General features: G+C 40.1%; 1 protein-coding gene across 1 annotated transcript in view; it reads right to left on the bottom strand.

Annotated features, from left to right (window-relative positions):
• LOC107380634 (cilia- and flagella-associated protein 337) overlaps positions 1-17,973 on the bottom strand; it is a 97,864-nt gene that overhangs the window by 19,566 nt on the left and 60,325 nt on the right. Inside the window, exons 15-17 of the mRNA XM_054743309.2 lie at positions 14,747-14,818; positions 14,467-14,523; positions 1,419-1,609 (exon numbers count right to left, since the gene is read on the bottom strand). Of these exons, the coding sequence (XP_054599284.1) occupies positions 1,419-1,609; positions 14,467-14,523; positions 14,747-14,818 (320 nt within the window). The remainder of the gene's footprint in view (positions 1-1,418; positions 1,610-14,466; positions 14,524-14,746; positions 14,819-17,973) is intronic.

Genomic DNA, 17,973 nt, shown 5'->3' with positions numbered 1-17,973 from the left:
TTGAGAATCACCTGATTACATATGCATCTAGTAGTTTTTACGTTTGTCAGTCTTTTATTTTTGTTTATTTCTTGTTGTTTTGTGAACATAAATGCTTTAGTCGTGCATAATCACACTTAGTTATACTCCTCTGACTGACCTTTAAACTAATTAGGGTTCTTTCTCGTTCATTTCTTTGTTTCCATTTTATACAAAGTACACCTTTGTAAATTATGAATTACTTCTTTTGTTTAGAACGTCTTTCCCCTTCCTGAAGCGATTATCATCTTTTCAAACACCTTTAGGGTTGTGTCTATCTAAGAACACCATCAGTTGTTTTATTTTTGATCATTCACTGTCTCTGTGTGACTGATGAGTTTTATTTTCCTTAGAAGAATCTGTTGTTCAATTTAACGTACTCAGTTTTATTTTCCTTAGATAATTCTGTTGTCCGATTTCCCTTATGGAGCTTTGATTTAGCAGTATTTATCTCCTGTTGACAAATTATGCACATTATTTGAGCAGCATTGTTAGACTTTTTTTCCTTCCATATCTACTTTTGAAGCTTTTATGATCTTGAAAAGCACCCGAGATACTACAGAAATTATAGATATGTCTAGTCCCACTGATGCACTCACTCCCACCTGTTTGAATCTAAGAGGAAAATATTGTTTTAGGGGAAACCTTTGCCCTAAATTGTGAAGCCCATCGAAACCCATCCAGTCATCCACCTAATTCAAAAGCAGGCTCCAGACAGCCACAGGACAGGATTTCTCCCAGACTACTGACTTTTTCCAACTTCTTCAACTCCATCACATACATATATAAATCTCCATAAATTAAACTGGAAGCCAAATGAAACATAACCATCTGAATTCATCCCCACTTACAAAGAGTGACACAGGGCTGAATTATGAATATTGTGGCAATAATGCCTGAGAGGATGTTCTTTTTCAGCGATTAGGAGCATGACAGTGATGCAGCTCTGGTTCACACCAATGACACAACCACAGTCTTTGGAATCCAAGCTGGAAAATCAGAAACTTTCAAGAGATTTTCATTTTCCAAACAAGTGTCTGCTAATGTAATGAAATGAATGTCTTTAATTTCCAAAGGTCTAACATTTGGAGGTGAAAAACAGGATGAGGGGATTGCTTGTTTCTGAATAAATCAGACATTTTCTAAATAATTATCTGTCTTAAGTGTGCTTTAGCAGGCTGCCGAGTCTTGGGAGTGACTGATAGTTTGAACAACACACCCGATCCGATTCCCTTGTTTCCCTCGCTGTTTCTTACAGTACTCATCTTGATCTGTCATCCCCTCTGGCTCACCGAACTCATCCCAACACTATCTCTGTTGCTTCTCTCACACCAATTCTGTGGCAGAAAGAGAGATGCCTTTTCTTTGGAGGGGGTGGTGAAAAAAAGAAAACAACTTACCTCAATGTCCCAAGTCTTGATTGTTCCTTCATTATCAGCTGTGACTAAATATTTCCCACAGGGGCTGACGGCCATGACAATAGATCCCAAATCCTTGTTGTGAGCTGAGAACTGTCCCACCAGTTGACCATGATGGATGTTCCAGAAATGGACCAAACCCAAACCACCACAGGACACCAAATCTGCACCAACTAGAGAAAATCCAGAAATATTTAGCACTTGTGCAGAAAATGAACAGGATTTTCAATTCAATTCAATTCAAAGATACTTTATTAATCCCAGAGGGAAATTAGAGTTTCAGTACACACAATTCAGAGATCAGACATACATGGGCAAAGACACATGACAAGAATTGGTGACTGTGGTCATTCGCAACCCTGAATAATCAATTTTTGGGGGTTCAAAAGGGCGCTGATGGAGTTAGAGGCATTCTTGGAACTCAGTTCAAAAGTGATCTCTACTTTAAATTCAAGACGGGTGGTTATGGTGACTTAAAGCAGGTGCTGCTGGAATGAATGTCACAATGCATTTGTATTATCAACAAATTCCGATTTTAAAAGAAACATTTTTAAAACCTCATTTGTGTTTAGCCTTTTAACTTGTGTGAAGCTGCATTTATGTTTGCATTGATTTTGTTTGTTTGTTTGTTTGTTTGTTTGTTTGTTTGTTTGTTTATTTCAACTAGAGTAGTTCTGGGTCATTTCTGGGAGAGGAAAATTGACCGGGAGAAAAGATGGCTTGGCACTCTCAGCTGTTCTGTCTCCATACAAATTCAGCCCTTTCAGGATGTCAGCATGTCGCGACTCCTTTGTTAATGATGTCACTGATCAGCACCAAAAGCATCCACGGACATTTAACGTTTAGTTCTTTTGCAGTACGTTGTAATTTAAAATATATGTTGACAGGGAGAGCAGCTGTGTGATGTAAAATGTCATTTTTTTAATGATGCCCCATGAATTACAGCATGGGGGTATTTTTGTGTCATTTTTCTGTGCCGGTAGTTTAGTAACTTAGTATTTAGTATTTTAAAGCAGAATTGACACCACCTATTTTCTTTTCCTTTCGTTCTGCATCAGCAACTCTTACAAAAACTATGAGTGCCGAGTCCTTGTGGAGAACTGTTCATCTTGTCTGTCTGTCCTCTACCCCCACCCCCAACGGACATTGGCGGGACAGGTCACTCTCCTCCTGCAATGCAAGGAGATCACTATACTTCATTCAAAATAGACAGTCTTTGAGGTAAACGGCTCTCAGATGAACAGCTCCCTTCAAAGAGTTATAATTCCAATCACTTATTGTTTCCTACTGAGTTACAACCAGTCAGTGTGAGTTAAAGGGATATTTTGCAACTTTGCCATATTTTTAAATTATTTTCAAGAGCCAGTATGTGCTAAAATGACCCTTTATATGGTTAATGAAAGGCAACCCAGCCCCTATTGCCCCGTGGCCAGAATATTCTTTGTTTTTTTTGTTGTTTTTTTTCGTGTTCTGTCTGGCTGTAAAGCAAACAGAATTGATGTCTGAATGCTGGTGACAAGCCTTACAGATTTACTCTCAGGAGGAGCATCAAAGCTTCTGCTTTAATGTCACTGTCTGACACTTAAAACTTTATTGTTATTGTTTTTTGAATGCTTTATAATTTTGACCAGACATGGAGACAGAGGTGAAAGAGAAAGGAAGAGACAAAAGGAAGGGGGGATCCACAAAAATAAACAATCATTGATGAACAAGAGCCTGCTTCTGGACCTGCAGAAAGAGAAAAACAAACCAAAAGCAGGGGACACACAACAATACAACAAGAGCAAGCTATCACTGCGTCAACCTGATGAGGAAATATAAAATCAACATTGTTTTGGTGAACAATCACACGATAATAAATCACAGTGCATCAAGTGCCAACCACAGCCTTAAGACATGTTGAAAATGCCCAATTCCATACGTATGAGAGGACCTGTGTGCGTACCTGCACTTGTACATGTAAGGTTTCTCTATAGGAGCGTCCAATAAAGAGTGTGAAGGGCCACAGATCGGCCCCTCAAATGTGTGTAGGAGATGGAGGGACCTCCAAGACCCAGAGATCCAGGAGCTGTCCCAGAGTGCAGGGACCCCAGGGAGACTGTAACCAAAAAAGCCCCTGCCCCCTCTCAAGAGGCGCAGAGGATCGCCCCGGGGGGTCACAACCAGCAGCCGGCAGGGTCCCGGGAGATATCAACGGCAAGCCCACAGGCCCGCCCGCAGCCTCCCACCCCCAAACCAGCCGAGCCCGGAACCCAGCGACACGGGAATCAGTGGCTAGAATATTCCACTTGCAACTTCAGAGTACCGGTCAGATCTACTGGACTTAGAAATAAATTAGCTGATACATGGTGCTGCAGTCTGCTTCCAGCATATTTCCTTCATTTGTTAGATCATGAAAACAGCCGATATGTTTACTTTCGTGATCAATCACTCCTATAGACGCTAAGGACGGCTGGGGAGATGTTTCAGCTGTTAGATTAAGGCGTTTAAAAGACAAATGCACAGTCAGAAGATAGGTTTTGCTTTTAGTTCTACAAATGGACACTAGGGGGTGCTAAAAGCAAGCCTAATTTGCCTACAAATATAACAGAGAAATGCACTGATGGCATTTAATTTTAGTAAATCACAGAACATGCTATTAATGCTTATTATTTGTATAATAGAGCATAAAATATCAACACTATGGAAGAAGATTTAGTATATTTTAGTATTTTTGGGATAAAGCATCATTAAGTAATGGTTCATATTCTTTCAAGCTTAATAAATTAATTGTATTAGTTAAATTTTTTGATTGTTTTTTTTCTTGGTTTCCCACTGCACATGAAAAGTAAACCCTTTAGATCATGACCCTCTTGGTTTGGAGCAAATTGTGTATTTGTAGTTGTTAGTAGATATAAAATACTGATACACTTCACTTGCTACTTACAAAGTCCATAGTTGTCATGGTCCGTGGTGAGCTGCCTGCCTGTAATCCTGTTTTCTCTGAGCCTTGTCTGCTGGTGGGTGTGTCTGAGAGCTACCAGCTGCAGCTGATCCTGTCATCAAGGCCCAGGGGATTAAGGAGCAGTGTGACACTACACCATGCTGGTTGGTGCCGGGAGGTGGCAGTGAAACGTTCCCGCCGGCCGGGTGGAACTTGGTCGAACGGAAATCAATGGCGGGTAGGCGCGGCTGTTTGGTGAATGAGAAGGAGTGGGGAGACATGGGGGACTGTGAGAGTGAAGACAGCAATTTAGAGTTGAGTTTTAGGCGGGAGTCGATGAAGGGAAAGAGGAGTTACAACTCTGCTGATGATAGTACTAGGAATTAAAGAAGGGTTGTGTCGAGTGAAAGTGCTGATGAAGAAGGAGGAGGGTTCAAAATCATATTGAGGTTCGGTGAGGGAAATGGAGTGAACATGGTGAACCCAGCTAAGCTAACGTCTATCTTAAAAAATCAAGTTGGAGACATAAAACTGGCTAAAGTTTTGAGAGATGGAAATTTGCTGATTGCTTGTAAAACTGAAGATCAGAGAGAGAAGGCCTGTAAAATAAGAGAGGTGGGAAAACAAAGTAATCAGTGTGAGTAAGGTGGGGATGAGTGGAATGGGGCCTAGAGGGGTGATTTGGGGAATACTGGTGGATGTTTCAGTTGGGGAAATAAAAGCCAATTTAAAAGGAGCAAAAGTGAAAGCTGCTAAGAGATTTACAGAATTTCGAGATGGATCAAAGAAAGAAAAGGATTCTGTGCTGATTGAATTTCAGGGTGACATTCTACCACATAGAGTGTTTTTAGGCTGCATGTCATACACAGTGAGGGAGTACATTCCGAAACCGATTAGATGCTTCAACTGTCAAAGATTTGGAAATACGGCAAATGTGTGTAAAGGGATGCCCAAGATGTGGAGATGAACATGACTTTGAGGAATGCAGAAATAGAACAAAACCAAAGTGTTGTAACTGCAGGGGGGAACATTGTGCGGCTTATGCGGGTTGCCTGGTGATGAGGAGGGAAACTCGGGTACAACGTACAAGAGTTCAAAGTAAAGTTTCTTATGCAGAAGCAATTAAACTGGTGGGAGAGGCTCCAGTGAGAATAAATGACACGATGCCACAAGATTCAGCTCACGGGTCTGGACAGGTGGGGAAAGTGTGGATAGATGTTAAGAAATTAATGACTCTCATTGCAGGAGTATTCAATGCAACAATGGAAACAAAATCAAAAACGGAAAGGATACAAATCATTGTGAAAGCAGCTGTTCATCATCTGGACGTTACTGAGTTGTCTTGGGAGGAGGTCAGGAACAACCTTAGTGCGAGTTCCAGTCAAGAGGGATTGGGGTTGTGAATGGTTGGGATTTTACAATGGAATGCTAGGAGTTTGATTGCTAATGGACAAGAATTTAAAGATATATTGATGAATTGTTGGAGAAACCGGATATTATTTGTGTTCAAGAAACTTGGTTGAATAAAAACTTAGAATTTAAATTATATCCATACACAATCATTAGATGAGATAGGGAAGATGGAATTGGAGGAGGTTGTGCTACTTTTATTCATGTTAATCTGAATTATAGACTAATTAAAATAGGAACTGATGAAGAATATATAGGGATAGAATTGCATGTCAATGATAAGAATTTGTTTATAGTCAATTATTATAATCCATGCAAAAAATTGGATATTAATAAGCTTAAATTAATTCTGGAAGGGAATTATGATCAGGTGGTAATGTGTGGGAATTTTAATTCTCATAGTTCTTTGTGGGGACGAATTAAGGAGGATCAGAATAGGGAAGTCATTGAAGAGTTCATGGATGATATGAATTTAGTCTGTATAAATGATGGTAGTGGGACAAGGATGAACGTGACTACGGATAAAACCTCGGCTATAGATCTAACAATAGTGTTGAATGCATTAGCGGGAAACTCTAATTGGGAAGTTCGGGAACGTATTCTGGGGAGTAATCATTATATAATTTTACAAAACTATAGGAGTAAGGCAGTTTATCTGGACAAAAGTGTTGGCTGTTGGGTATTTAAAATAGCTGATTGGGATACATTTAGACTTATGTGTGAAGAAGAGAATGGAAGGATTGATATGGAAGAGGATATAGACATGGTGGAACAGATTTTTAGGAGAGTGATAACTGAAGCGGCGGACGTTACTATTCCTAAAAGTAAAGGGACCATGAAGAAGAAGAATGTTCCATGGTGGAATGAACAATGTGAAAAGGCAATTAAGGAGAGGAATAAAAGTATGAAAGTTTTGAGAAAGTCTCATAATTTTGACAGTTTGTTGAAATATAAAAGATTACAGGCTGAAGCAAGAAGAGTGGTTAAGAGAGCTAAGAGGGAAAACTGGAGAGGGTTTTGTGATAAAATAGGAAGAACTAAGTCTGTAAGTGACGTTTGGGGTATGATAAGGAAAATGAAGGGGGTTTATAGAGAGTTTAGATACCCAGTTCTCAAGGTAGGTGAAGAGGTTGCTATTAGCAATAAAGAAAAAGCTGAAATGTTGGCAAAAACTTTTCTAAAAATTAATAGTGATGATAATTTGTCGGAAGATAGATGGAGAAGAGGAGAAACCAGAAGGACCAATATTGTTGAGGATGATGGTGGGAGGAGACTGACGGCAATTGACGCTCCATTTACAGTTTCTGAACTAGAGCGAGCGATGGGGAGAACTAAAGTGACGTCATTTGGTAAGGATGATATTAATTATGAGATGCTTAAACATTTAGGGGATAAGATGATGGGAAGACTGTTGGAGTTATATAATAAAGTCTGGGGAAAAGGAACATTACCAAAAAATTGCAAAGAGGCAGTGATAATTCCGATAATTAAACCTGGGAAAGATCCGAGTATTCTGGAGAACTCTAGGCCGATAGCTTTAACGTCTCATATAGGTAAAGTACTGGAAAGAATGATTACGGATAGGTTAAATTATTATTTAGAAAGTAGGAATTTGTTAATGAAATATCAAAATGGGTTTAGGACCGGTAGAAGAACGATGGACGCCATGTGAGTTTGGAAAATGACATTAGGAAAGCACAAAACAATAAAGAGAGTTTAGTTCTAGTTTATTTTGATATTGAGAAAGCGTATGACATGGTGTGGAAGGACGGCTTGCTGATTAAGTTGGTTGGGGATCGAGGGAAGAACATATGATTGGATTAAGGACTTTTTGTTTAATAGATGCATTCAGATAAAAATAGGTGATAGATTGTCAGAGGGTTATAGAGCTGACAATGGGACGCCACAGGGAAGTGTGATCAGTCATGTTCTATTTTCTATTATGATCAATGATGCGTTTCAAGAGATAGGATATGATGCTGGGAAAGCATTGTTTGCAGATGATGGAATATTATGGAAAAGGGGAAGGAACATTCAATACTTGCAGAAGAAAATTCAGGAAGCAATAACTAAAGTGGAGGATTGCTTTTTTGAATGGGGATTTAAGTTTTTGGTGGACAAAACAAAAAGTATGGTCTTTACAAAGAAAAGAAATGTTAAGATTGAGCTTAAACTATATAGGGAACCTTTGGAGCAAGTTCATTGTTTTAGATATTTGGGTGTAATATTTGATGAAAGGTAGATTTGAAAGGAGAATATTAATAACATAGTTGAAAGATGTAAAAAGGTAATAAATATTATGAGGTGTTTAAGGGGTAATGATTGAGGGGCTAGTACCAAGGCTTTAAAACGGGTATATATAGCAATGATCAGATCGGTTATTGATTATGGTAGCATTGTATATAGTTCCGCAAGTAAAACATTACTGAAGAAGATTGAAGTGATTCAAAGTCAGGCTTTGAGAATTTGTTGTGGAGCAATGAAAACAACACCGATAGTGTCCTTTCAAGTGGAAATGGGAGAGATGCCATTGACTCTTAGATTCAAGTTACTGAAATTAAATTATTGGGCTAGTGTACAAGGTAGTACAGAGGATGTGCCTATGGTTAAGGGAGAGATGACAGTAGGAGGGAAATGTTTCAATGGACAGTATGAGAGTTTGGTTTGGAAGTCATATAGATTGGCAGAAGCCTTTAAATTAAATCATATGGTTGCTCTTAAGAAATTTTTATATTCGCCTACTCCATTTTGGTTATTTCCAAAAGTGATGATAGATTTTCATATTCACAATGTAATTAAAATACGGAAAGGTGTGGGAAACTGGGATAATGTTGTGGAAGAAAGACTAAATGACACTCATCAATCATTCGTCCCTATATATACTGACGGGTCGAGAGAGTTAGGAAATTTAACAGGATTTTCTTTCTGGATTCCGAAATTTAGTAAATATCATAAAAGTCGAACATCTAATGATCTGTCAGTATATACAGTCGAAATGTTAGCCATTTCATTTAGTTTACAAAGGATAGAACAAAATGGTGTTAGGAAAAGTATTATTTGCTCGGACTCCATGTCTGTATTGCTGTCAAGTAAAGAAATGTCAGCTGATAAGAGGTCAGATATTTTGTATGAGATATTTGAGTGCTTGTTTAGGTTGATGAAGACTAATTCAGAGGTTAGATTGGGGGTCGGCAATCCGTGGCTCTAGAGCCACATGCGGCTCTTTAGCGCTCTCTAGTGGCTCCCTGGAGCTTTTTCAAAAATGTTTGAAAATGGAAAAAGATGGCGGAAGGAAATACATTTTTTGTTTTAATATAGTTTCTGTAGGAGGACAAACATGACACAAACATTCTTAATGTTTTTCAGTGCTGTAAAAATGTGTAAAAAAATATTAAATTTCAACATTTCTGTCAACGAAGATTTGCGTCATAGCCTGCGACACACGTTTCTATCAGCCGGGCGGGGTGCCAGGCAGGTGGCTGTTGTAAACAAATCGGCGGCTGTGTGATGGGCCATGGATCCCAAAGGGAAAAAGAGAAAAATAACTGAGGAGAACAGAGGATTCAACATTTCTTGGACCGAATCATTTGCATTCATTGCCAATGCGGAAGGATTGCCTGAATGTTTGCTCTGTAACGAGAAGTTGTCAAATAACAAAAAGAGTAATGTGGAAAGACATTTCCAGGGAAGGCATGCTACAGTGGGGCAAAAAAGTATTTAGTCAGCCACCGATTGTGCAAGTTCTCCCACTTAAAATGATGACAGAGGTCAGTAATTTACATCATAGGTACACTTCAACTGTGAGAGACAGAATGTGAAAAAAAATCCATGAATTTACATGGCAGGATTTTTAAAGAATTTATTTGTAAATCAGGGTGGAAAATAAGTATTTGGTCACTTCAAACAAGAAAAATCTCTGGCTCTCACAGACCTGTAACGTCTTCTTTAAGAAGCTTTTCTGTCCTCCACTCATTACCTGTATTAATGGCACCTGTTTGAACTCATTATCTGTATAAAAGACACCTGTCCACAGCCTGAAACAGTCAGACTTTAAACTCCACTATGGCCAAGACCAAAGAGCTTTCGAAGGACACCAGGAAAAGAATTGTAGACCTGCACCAGATTGGGAAGAGTGAATCTACAATAGGCAAGCAGCTTGGTGTGAAAAAATCTACTGTGGGAGCAATTATCAGATAATGGAAGACATACAAGACCACTGATAATCTCCCTCGATCTGGGGCTCCACGCAAGATCTCATCCCGTGGGGTCAAAATGATCATGAGAACGGTGAGCAAGAATCCCAGAACCACACGGGGGGACCTGGTGAATGACCTGCAGAGAGTTGGGACCACAGTAACAAAGGTCACCATCAGTAACACACTACGAGGGCAGGGAATCAAATCCTGCAGTGCCAGACGTGTTCCGCTGCTGAAGCCAGTGCATGTCCAGGCCCGTCTGAAGTTTGCCAGAGAGCACATGGATGATACAGCAGAGGATTGGGAGAATGTCATGTGGTCAAATGAAACCAAAGTAGAACTTTTTGGTATAAACTCAACTTGTCGTGTTTGGAGGAAGAAGAATACCGAGTTGCATCCCAAGAACACCATACCTACTGTGAAGCATGGTGGTGGGAACATCATGCTTTGGGGCTGTTTTTCTGCTAAGGGGACAGGACGACTGATCCGTGTTAAGGACAGAATGAATGGGGCCATGTATCGTGAGATTTTGAGCCAAAACCTCCTTCCATCAGTGAGAGTTTTGAAGATGAAACGTGGCTGGGTCTTCCAACACAACAATGATCCCAAACACACCACCCGGGCAACAAAGGAGTGGCTCCGTAAGAAGTGTAACGTGAGGAAATATGGGTTTTCTGTCACAATGGTGGTGCTGGACGCAGCGAGGTCAAAGCTGGGTCATTGAGAACCTTCACCCACAGATTAAGACCTGAACGCCAGCGAGTCTGGGAGGAAACCATAACATCTGCCACCTGCGGTACCAGAAGAAGGAGTTCTCATGGACAAGTAGTCATAACAAATCAAAACATGAAGTTTAAACTTCTTTTTCTTGATTTTAATGTTAAAGTAACCATTATCAATTTGCTCATTATAAATGTGTTTAATCAAATGAATGGTTCTTATGCTTTGGGGTAATTATAATGGATTAATGAATCCACACTTAAGTAGATAATGTTGAGAATGTTTGGTACTGACCTTCACACACACCCACACACATCTTCCCACAGTAAACTCCAGACACATTTGATGACGCACATGTTTGCTTTGAGAAGAGAAAGGCTTTTGGTAAGTTTCAGTTTTTATGATAGCAGTTCGTGCTTGACAACGAAAGAGAGAGGACGTGTGAACAACCGCTAACGGGGAACGGAGCCCATGGGCTCAATCCCCCCCCCCCCCCCCCCCCGCTGTTTCTGCCACGCCAGGTAGAATAGCTGAATCGCGACTTCTAACGCAGACTCATTACTGAGTCTTTTGATTTCTGAGTGAATTAACTTAAGAAAGCGCGTCGACAAAACGCTTTACCATCAACGTGTACCGAGGGCAACTCTGGACCGGTTCCGTTCGACACCTACGTCTTCCCTGTCAGCCGTTGAGTGTCATCTGGATGAACCACAACATCCTCCACGGCCCGGATCCGAAAGAGGGTCCACAAGAGTTCGGTGAGACAGCACACGGTGTTTAGCGTTTGGATGCATTTTTTCCAACTAAACCTACGTTTATTCAAACCATCACTTTTCACTCAGACCTGTTTCTTCCTGAAGCAAAATCAGATGCACACACGCATCCATCTCACATCATATCACTCTCACAACTCACAACCTTCTCAATCTTCATAAATTCACCAGAAGGTCTATTTGAGCAAGAACAGCATATCAACTGTTAAAGATTATCCCACGAAGTTGCCAATGTGATTGTTATTTCCTGTGTGTCAATTTTCAAAATCATTAGTTTAATTTGAAGAATTAAAACTTTTAATCGTCAAACTGGTTTCCTCATTGAACTGAAACACAGACACTCAGATATTATCGGCAGTTTATCGATGAAAACAACCTTTGAGTCTTCTTAACAATATAAAATTTGGTTATTGATTTATTAAAAATTAATATTCCGAATTAATACGTAGCATGGTTCCTCTTTCATAAAAGAGCATAAAACCACAACGCTACAGAAGCATTTGAAAGTCCTGGAGTGGCCTAGCCAGTCTCCAGACCTCAACCCCATAGAAAATCTGTGGAGGGAGTTGAAAGTCCGTGTTGCTCGGTGACAGCCCCAAAACATCACTGCTCTCGAGAAGATCTGCATGGAGGAATGGGCCAAAATACCAGCTACTGTGTGTGCAAACCTGGTAAAGACCTATAGTAATCGTTTGACCTCTGTTAATGCCAACAAAGGTTATGTTACAAAGTATTGAGTTGAATTTTTGTTATTGACCAAATACTTATTTTCCACCCTGATTTACAAATAAATTCTTTAAAAATCCTGCCATGTGAATTCATGGATTTTTTTTCACATTCTGTCTCTCACAGTTGAAGTGTACCTATGATGTAAATTACTGACCTCTTTCATCATTTTAAGTGGGAGAACTTGCACAATCGGTGGCTGACTAAATACTTTCTTGCCCCACTGTACATTTGCAGCCGAGTATCCAGTTGGGAGTGAGAGAAAAAGTGTGATTGCATTACTTCTGGAGAAATTACAGGAGCGCAAAAATAGATTTAAGAAGTGGATTGCATCTCCAAACTCCACTACTGCTGCAAGTTTTGTTGCAACCCGGGAGATAATAAAGCATGGAAAACCATTCACAGATGGTGACTACATGAAGGAGTCATTTTTATAAATGCAGGCTGCGTTTTATTGCAATGTTTGTTGCCCCGATGAGGGGCACGTTATGCACGTTCCATTTTGTTGTTTTTTCGAATCCAAAAATAAAAATGACATCAAAAATCGGATTTCTTTATTGCATTTCTTTCATTTCATCAAAGCAATGAAACATGATTCATTAATATTGTAATGAAGTTAAACTTGAGGCGGCATCGTACAACAGAGTAGTCACGTGGTGCGTCATTCGCTACAGGATGCGCTACAGGAAAAATAAACATTTAATCATGAAGGCTCATTATGTATTTGTAGCCAACTTAGTCATTTTGATAGTAGGCTAATATAGATACATACAGCATGTGTTACCTTCATTATAAGGCTTATATAAGGCTTTTAATTTTTTGCGGCTCCAGACATATTTGGTTGTTTTTTCTTTGTTGTTTTTTTTTTTTTTTTTTTTGGTCCAATATGGCTCTTTCAACATTTTGGGTTGCCGACCCCTGGGTTAGATTTATGTGGGTTCCAGCTCACAGTGGAGTAGAGGGTAATGAAATAGCTAATTATTATGCAAAGCAGGCAACAAAACTGGATACTGTGATGGAGGTTCCATTCAGTGTTGCAGAGGTGAAATCAGTTATTAGACAGCAGATTCTGGATGGATGGCAAGAACAATGGATAAGGGACGTGAAAGGAAGACATTTATACAAATTAAAGGGAAAGGTTGGAAGAATGGAAATCATTCAAATGAGTAACAGAAATCAGGCAGTGATAACAAGGATGAGACTGGGACATACAGCTTTGAACAGTACACTTTTTATTCTTGGACGGCATAATACCGGTATGTGTGACTGTGGACTTGATAGGGAAACAGTAGAACATGTATTATGTACTTGTAGGAAATATGTGGGTAATAGGAAATTGTTGGTTGAAAAATTAAAAGTTAAAGGATATAAGGAATTTGAGCTGAGTATTCTGTTAAATGGGGGACTAGTGGTGTATAAGTTAATCATAGACTTTTTAAGGGACAGTGGATTACTTGATAGAATTTAGTTGTTTTTTTTTTAAGTAGGATACTCCCCTCTTCGACTCACACTCCCATTCAGTAGGTGGCGGAAATGCACCTGAAAGTTGGTTGCCACCCGCCAATTAAACAACAGAAGAAGAATAAGACACCATGCTGGTTGATTACTCCGTTTGGGTAGGTCTAGCCTCTAACCTGTCTCAATCCTGTGTTCTTTGCTAGATCTCGTGTAGTTTGCCAGATAACTTGCCTCCTGGCAAGTCCCGACAACTCTTTCCTGCTCTCCTCCAGGTTATGCTCCACACTCCATCATCTCCATACCAGCTCGGACTCCTGCACTCCTGATCACACTGCCTCCTCTCCTGGCCGCTCGCCCTCAGCCACTCACCTGCCCTCTTCAGCCTCCGCTCCTACATAATCTCTGGATTAAACAGTTTCTGCGCCTTCTGGATCTCCTCAGCTCACCCGGAGCTGACCAAAGCCCTCCCCGTGTCCATTACCACTACCAGAAAATGGTAATTCAATTCAATTCAAAAATACAGCTCCCCCCTGTTACAAAATCTCCAAATTATTCCACCTGATACTCACTCTGTCTCCCTCCTTAGAAACTCGCTCTGGAATCCTGCTACCTGTGCAAGCGTCTTCTGTTCCCATTACTCCTTTAGTTCCTCATTTAAAATAAAGACCTTTTTTTTACACTTGCCTGTTTCTGCAATTGATTCTGCATGTCATGGGTCAAGAAATTGCCATCCAACATGATAATAGTAGATGGCTCGAATGTGTTTTTCATTTCAAGTGTCCAAGAGATTGAATTTATAATGTCTCCAGATTTTATTAATTTACCTTTATCCAAAGTTCGTCGTGGTAGGAAAGCCAATCTGGTGATGGAAGTGGAGTTCTCTGATCCGGTAAAAAGTCCAGCAGTGGTTCCCCATGTGTGAGTTGAGTAAAAGTTTGGGAGATAAAGTCAAAGAAAAAATGACAGGAGACTGATTAAATGCTGCAGAATGAGGCAGACTCCATCTTTCTGTCAAGATGGAGGAGAGTGAATTTAACCCAAGTGACTGCAGAGGACTGAATATTTTTGCATGCATGAGTGACACTTTATAGTTATGATTTTCACCTTGTTGCTGTAGTTTCCGCAAAGCTTTTTCTGTGCTGCTGTTCCACACAACGATGTCTCCATTGAAACTTCCTACATGAAAAACGACAAGCAGGATGAAGGTGCGACCACAAAACACGGAAAAGCACCAAATTTACTCTCCTTAAGTAATCTGTAAGAATCTGTACACAGGAGTGTGTTTGTGAAGGAGGCAGCTCATCAGATGTCTCTGACAGGTGTGTGTGTGTGTGTGTGTGTGTGTGTGTGTGTGTGTGTGTGTGTGTGTGTGTGTGTGTGTGTGTGTGTGTGTGTGTGTGTGTGTGTGTGTAAAGTTTATCAGAGTGTGGGTCGCCCTGCATTATTTATGCAGCCCAGGGCTAGCGTCTGTATTTCAGGTGACTTTTATCATGTTGTTTGTGACTGTGAGGATGGACAGAGGGATGGAGAGATTCTGCATCTTCCACAGAAGGTTAAGCTTTAAGACACATTTGGCTTAATTTCCCTCATTGACTTGCAAAAGCATCTTGATGTGCCCAGCCCCGGCAGATTTGATGACACACATGCAGAACTGCCACAAAAACAACACAAATGCATTAAATTAAAGGGCATAAGGGCAATTTGGCACATTAACCCTCTGAAGGTGGATTTGCTACGTTAAAACCTAACTACCTGGTTACTCCACATACGTATTTCATGAGCATTTTTTAACTCAGATGTAGTCCTGAAGGATTTAGTTGTTCATCCTTTTATCAAAACTTATTTTGAGCCTGAGAGGGTTAAAATTATTTTGGATTCTTGAACTCTTTTTAAAACCTGCAGTTTTTTTTGCCTCAGTGTACACAAAAGCATGAGCGCATCAACAAAGAGCTACATCACTTTTAAACATCTCAGTTATTCTGAAAATGTAAAAATGTGCATTATGCACAAATTCCAGTGCTTATTTTGCAGAAATTGCATCTTGTGCGGTGCCTTCATAAAAACAACACAATGAACACAACTGCAGTTTTATAGATTGTAAAGCTGAAAATGTGCAGCAGTTAAGAAGAAAAAGAAATAAGAGTGTCTTTTTATTGGCTGATAATGGTTCTGGGATCAGAAACAATAAAAATGTTCCTGTAGAAAAGGATTAAAGCAATGATCTATGGATGTTTGGCAAAATAACCCTGCAGAGGTAAATGTGGATAGAACAGGAACACATTAAAAACACTAGTTGGCTTTTTTTTTCTATTTTTGTAGAATATGAGCTACAAATCCTCCTGACCTCGTTCTAAAAAGATTTGCAGATCTATTGAATACACTGTAAAATCTAAAAAAAAAATGTCATTCATGTGATGTGACTGAACCAATCTGGGACTTTATAATGAATGAATATTACCATGAGCTGACGAGAGGAGGTCTGCTGCAGGCTAATTTCACATCTGACACTAAACGCAAAGTTTATCGCAAATTAAACACTCCGTATGTTTGGGAGGTTTTGTTGGCACATGGTTGATTGGAGCTGAAAGACAATAATCATTGGCCCCAAAAATCAATTAGTCAAGAAAGGAGGTGAGCTAGAATTATGTTATTTTGTAGAGAAAGACATTTTTGCTATAAAACTAAATAACGCTACACCAGATTTAGAGAAGCGTAGCTACATAACACAGGCAGGCAGACAGGCAGACATTTAAGCTGTTTTTAATAAGGAACACACAGGACATGGAAACAATGAACGGACAAGGAACACAGTTCTGGAAGGGTTTAGATACACAAGGAGCTGGGATCTAAAGTGATTGGGAGGCAGGTAGGAGCAATTAAAAGACACAGGACTGAACAGGGTGGGGAGACAGGACAGGTTGTGACAGAGCTGGTTTTTTACTTCAAGAGACTCGATTCTAAAATAAAAACAATACTTGCAAGACGTTTTATGTAGTAAATGTAAAATTTGGCTTTAAATGTTTCTTATATATATACTACACTAAAATCATAGTTTAATTTCCATTTTCATTTCTGTTGCTTTTTAAATTTCCATAAAAAGAAAGAGTGCTTGCAGTCTAAAGAATGTGTGCTGCTTCAATATCCCCCTTCAAAAATAGCAGTTTGCCCAAAAACAAAAAAAGATTTATGCACAGAACTTAATTGAATGTGTTGTTTTTTTCACCTGGCCCCTATTTCACAAGAACCAGGGTTCAGATTAGAGGGGAGCCAGGGGAGCATGGATCCCCTAAAGGGTTCTGAGCTCCTCTGGGCTCCCAAAATAAACACCAACAGTCCAGATCTGTTGAGTCAGTTGGGGTTACCATAGCCAAGGGGGCTACAGATATGAACTGACATCATATCAAGTAAAATAATCAGATTTTCTTTTTCAGATTTGAATGCAGCACCAACTAGTGATGCTAAAACAATAACCCAACCATTCCATTCATATATGTGGAAATGCTGTTTAAAAACATTCCATCCACGCATCCACTGCTCACACAGAGAAACCGTTGTTGTCTAAGTATTCTGATTTCTGCCCCAGCAATTCCATTCCTGAAACACTTTGGTCATCAAAGTTCAGACGAGTTTGGTGTTTGGCTGCTCGGAAGTTACTCAGCCACGCAGGATTAAAGGATCTGACGAAAGTCAGAGGAGAGAAAAAGTAGAGTTGTGACTCCAGGAAGTACACAGTACCCCTGTGTACAAGATCCTCCCGCTGCTGCACGCGCGCATGTGTGTGTGTGTGCGTGTGTGTGTGTGTGTGTGTGTGTGTGTGTGTGTGAGAGAGAGAGAGAGAGAGAGAGAGAGAGAGAGAAAGAGAAAGAGAAAGAGAAAGAGAGAGACAGAGAAAGAAGTCAAGCAGAACCTTCCAAAGACTTTGAATATGAATGAGAAGGCTCAGTCCCAAATAAACCAAATGTTCCAGCTGCAACTGAAAACACAAACAAATATATACTAACAAACACACACACACACACACAACACGACAGAGAGAGAGAGTGTGTCCTCCTGAGTGTGTAAGAGTCAAAACAAAACTTTAAATTGACTTTTATCACTGGTGGGCACAGTGCCACTACTGTATTCAGTTGGCGGCATGGGCGTCGCACCCGCGGGGGATGTGGGGGGGGGGTTCACTACCCACACTTTTCTTATTGAGATAGTTCAACACCCACACTTTTCCAGCCATTTTGCTCACCTCCACACCAGTCTGGTTTCTCTACGTCGCACTCACTTTGTTTGCCTCATCTCCTTCTTCCCCTCCCTGTCCTGTTTCTCCTTAAAAGGCCATC

This window comes from Nothobranchius furzeri, chromosome 13 (assembly GCF_043380555.1).
Source record: "Nothobranchius furzeri strain GRZ-AD chromosome 13, NfurGRZ-RIMD1, whole genome shotgun sequence".
Taxonomy (NCBI): Eukaryota; Metazoa; Chordata; class Actinopteri; order Cyprinodontiformes; family Nothobranchiidae; genus Nothobranchius; species Nothobranchius furzeri.
Note: the sequence above shows the minus strand (reverse complement) of the source record. Positions and strands in the feature narration are given on the sequence as shown.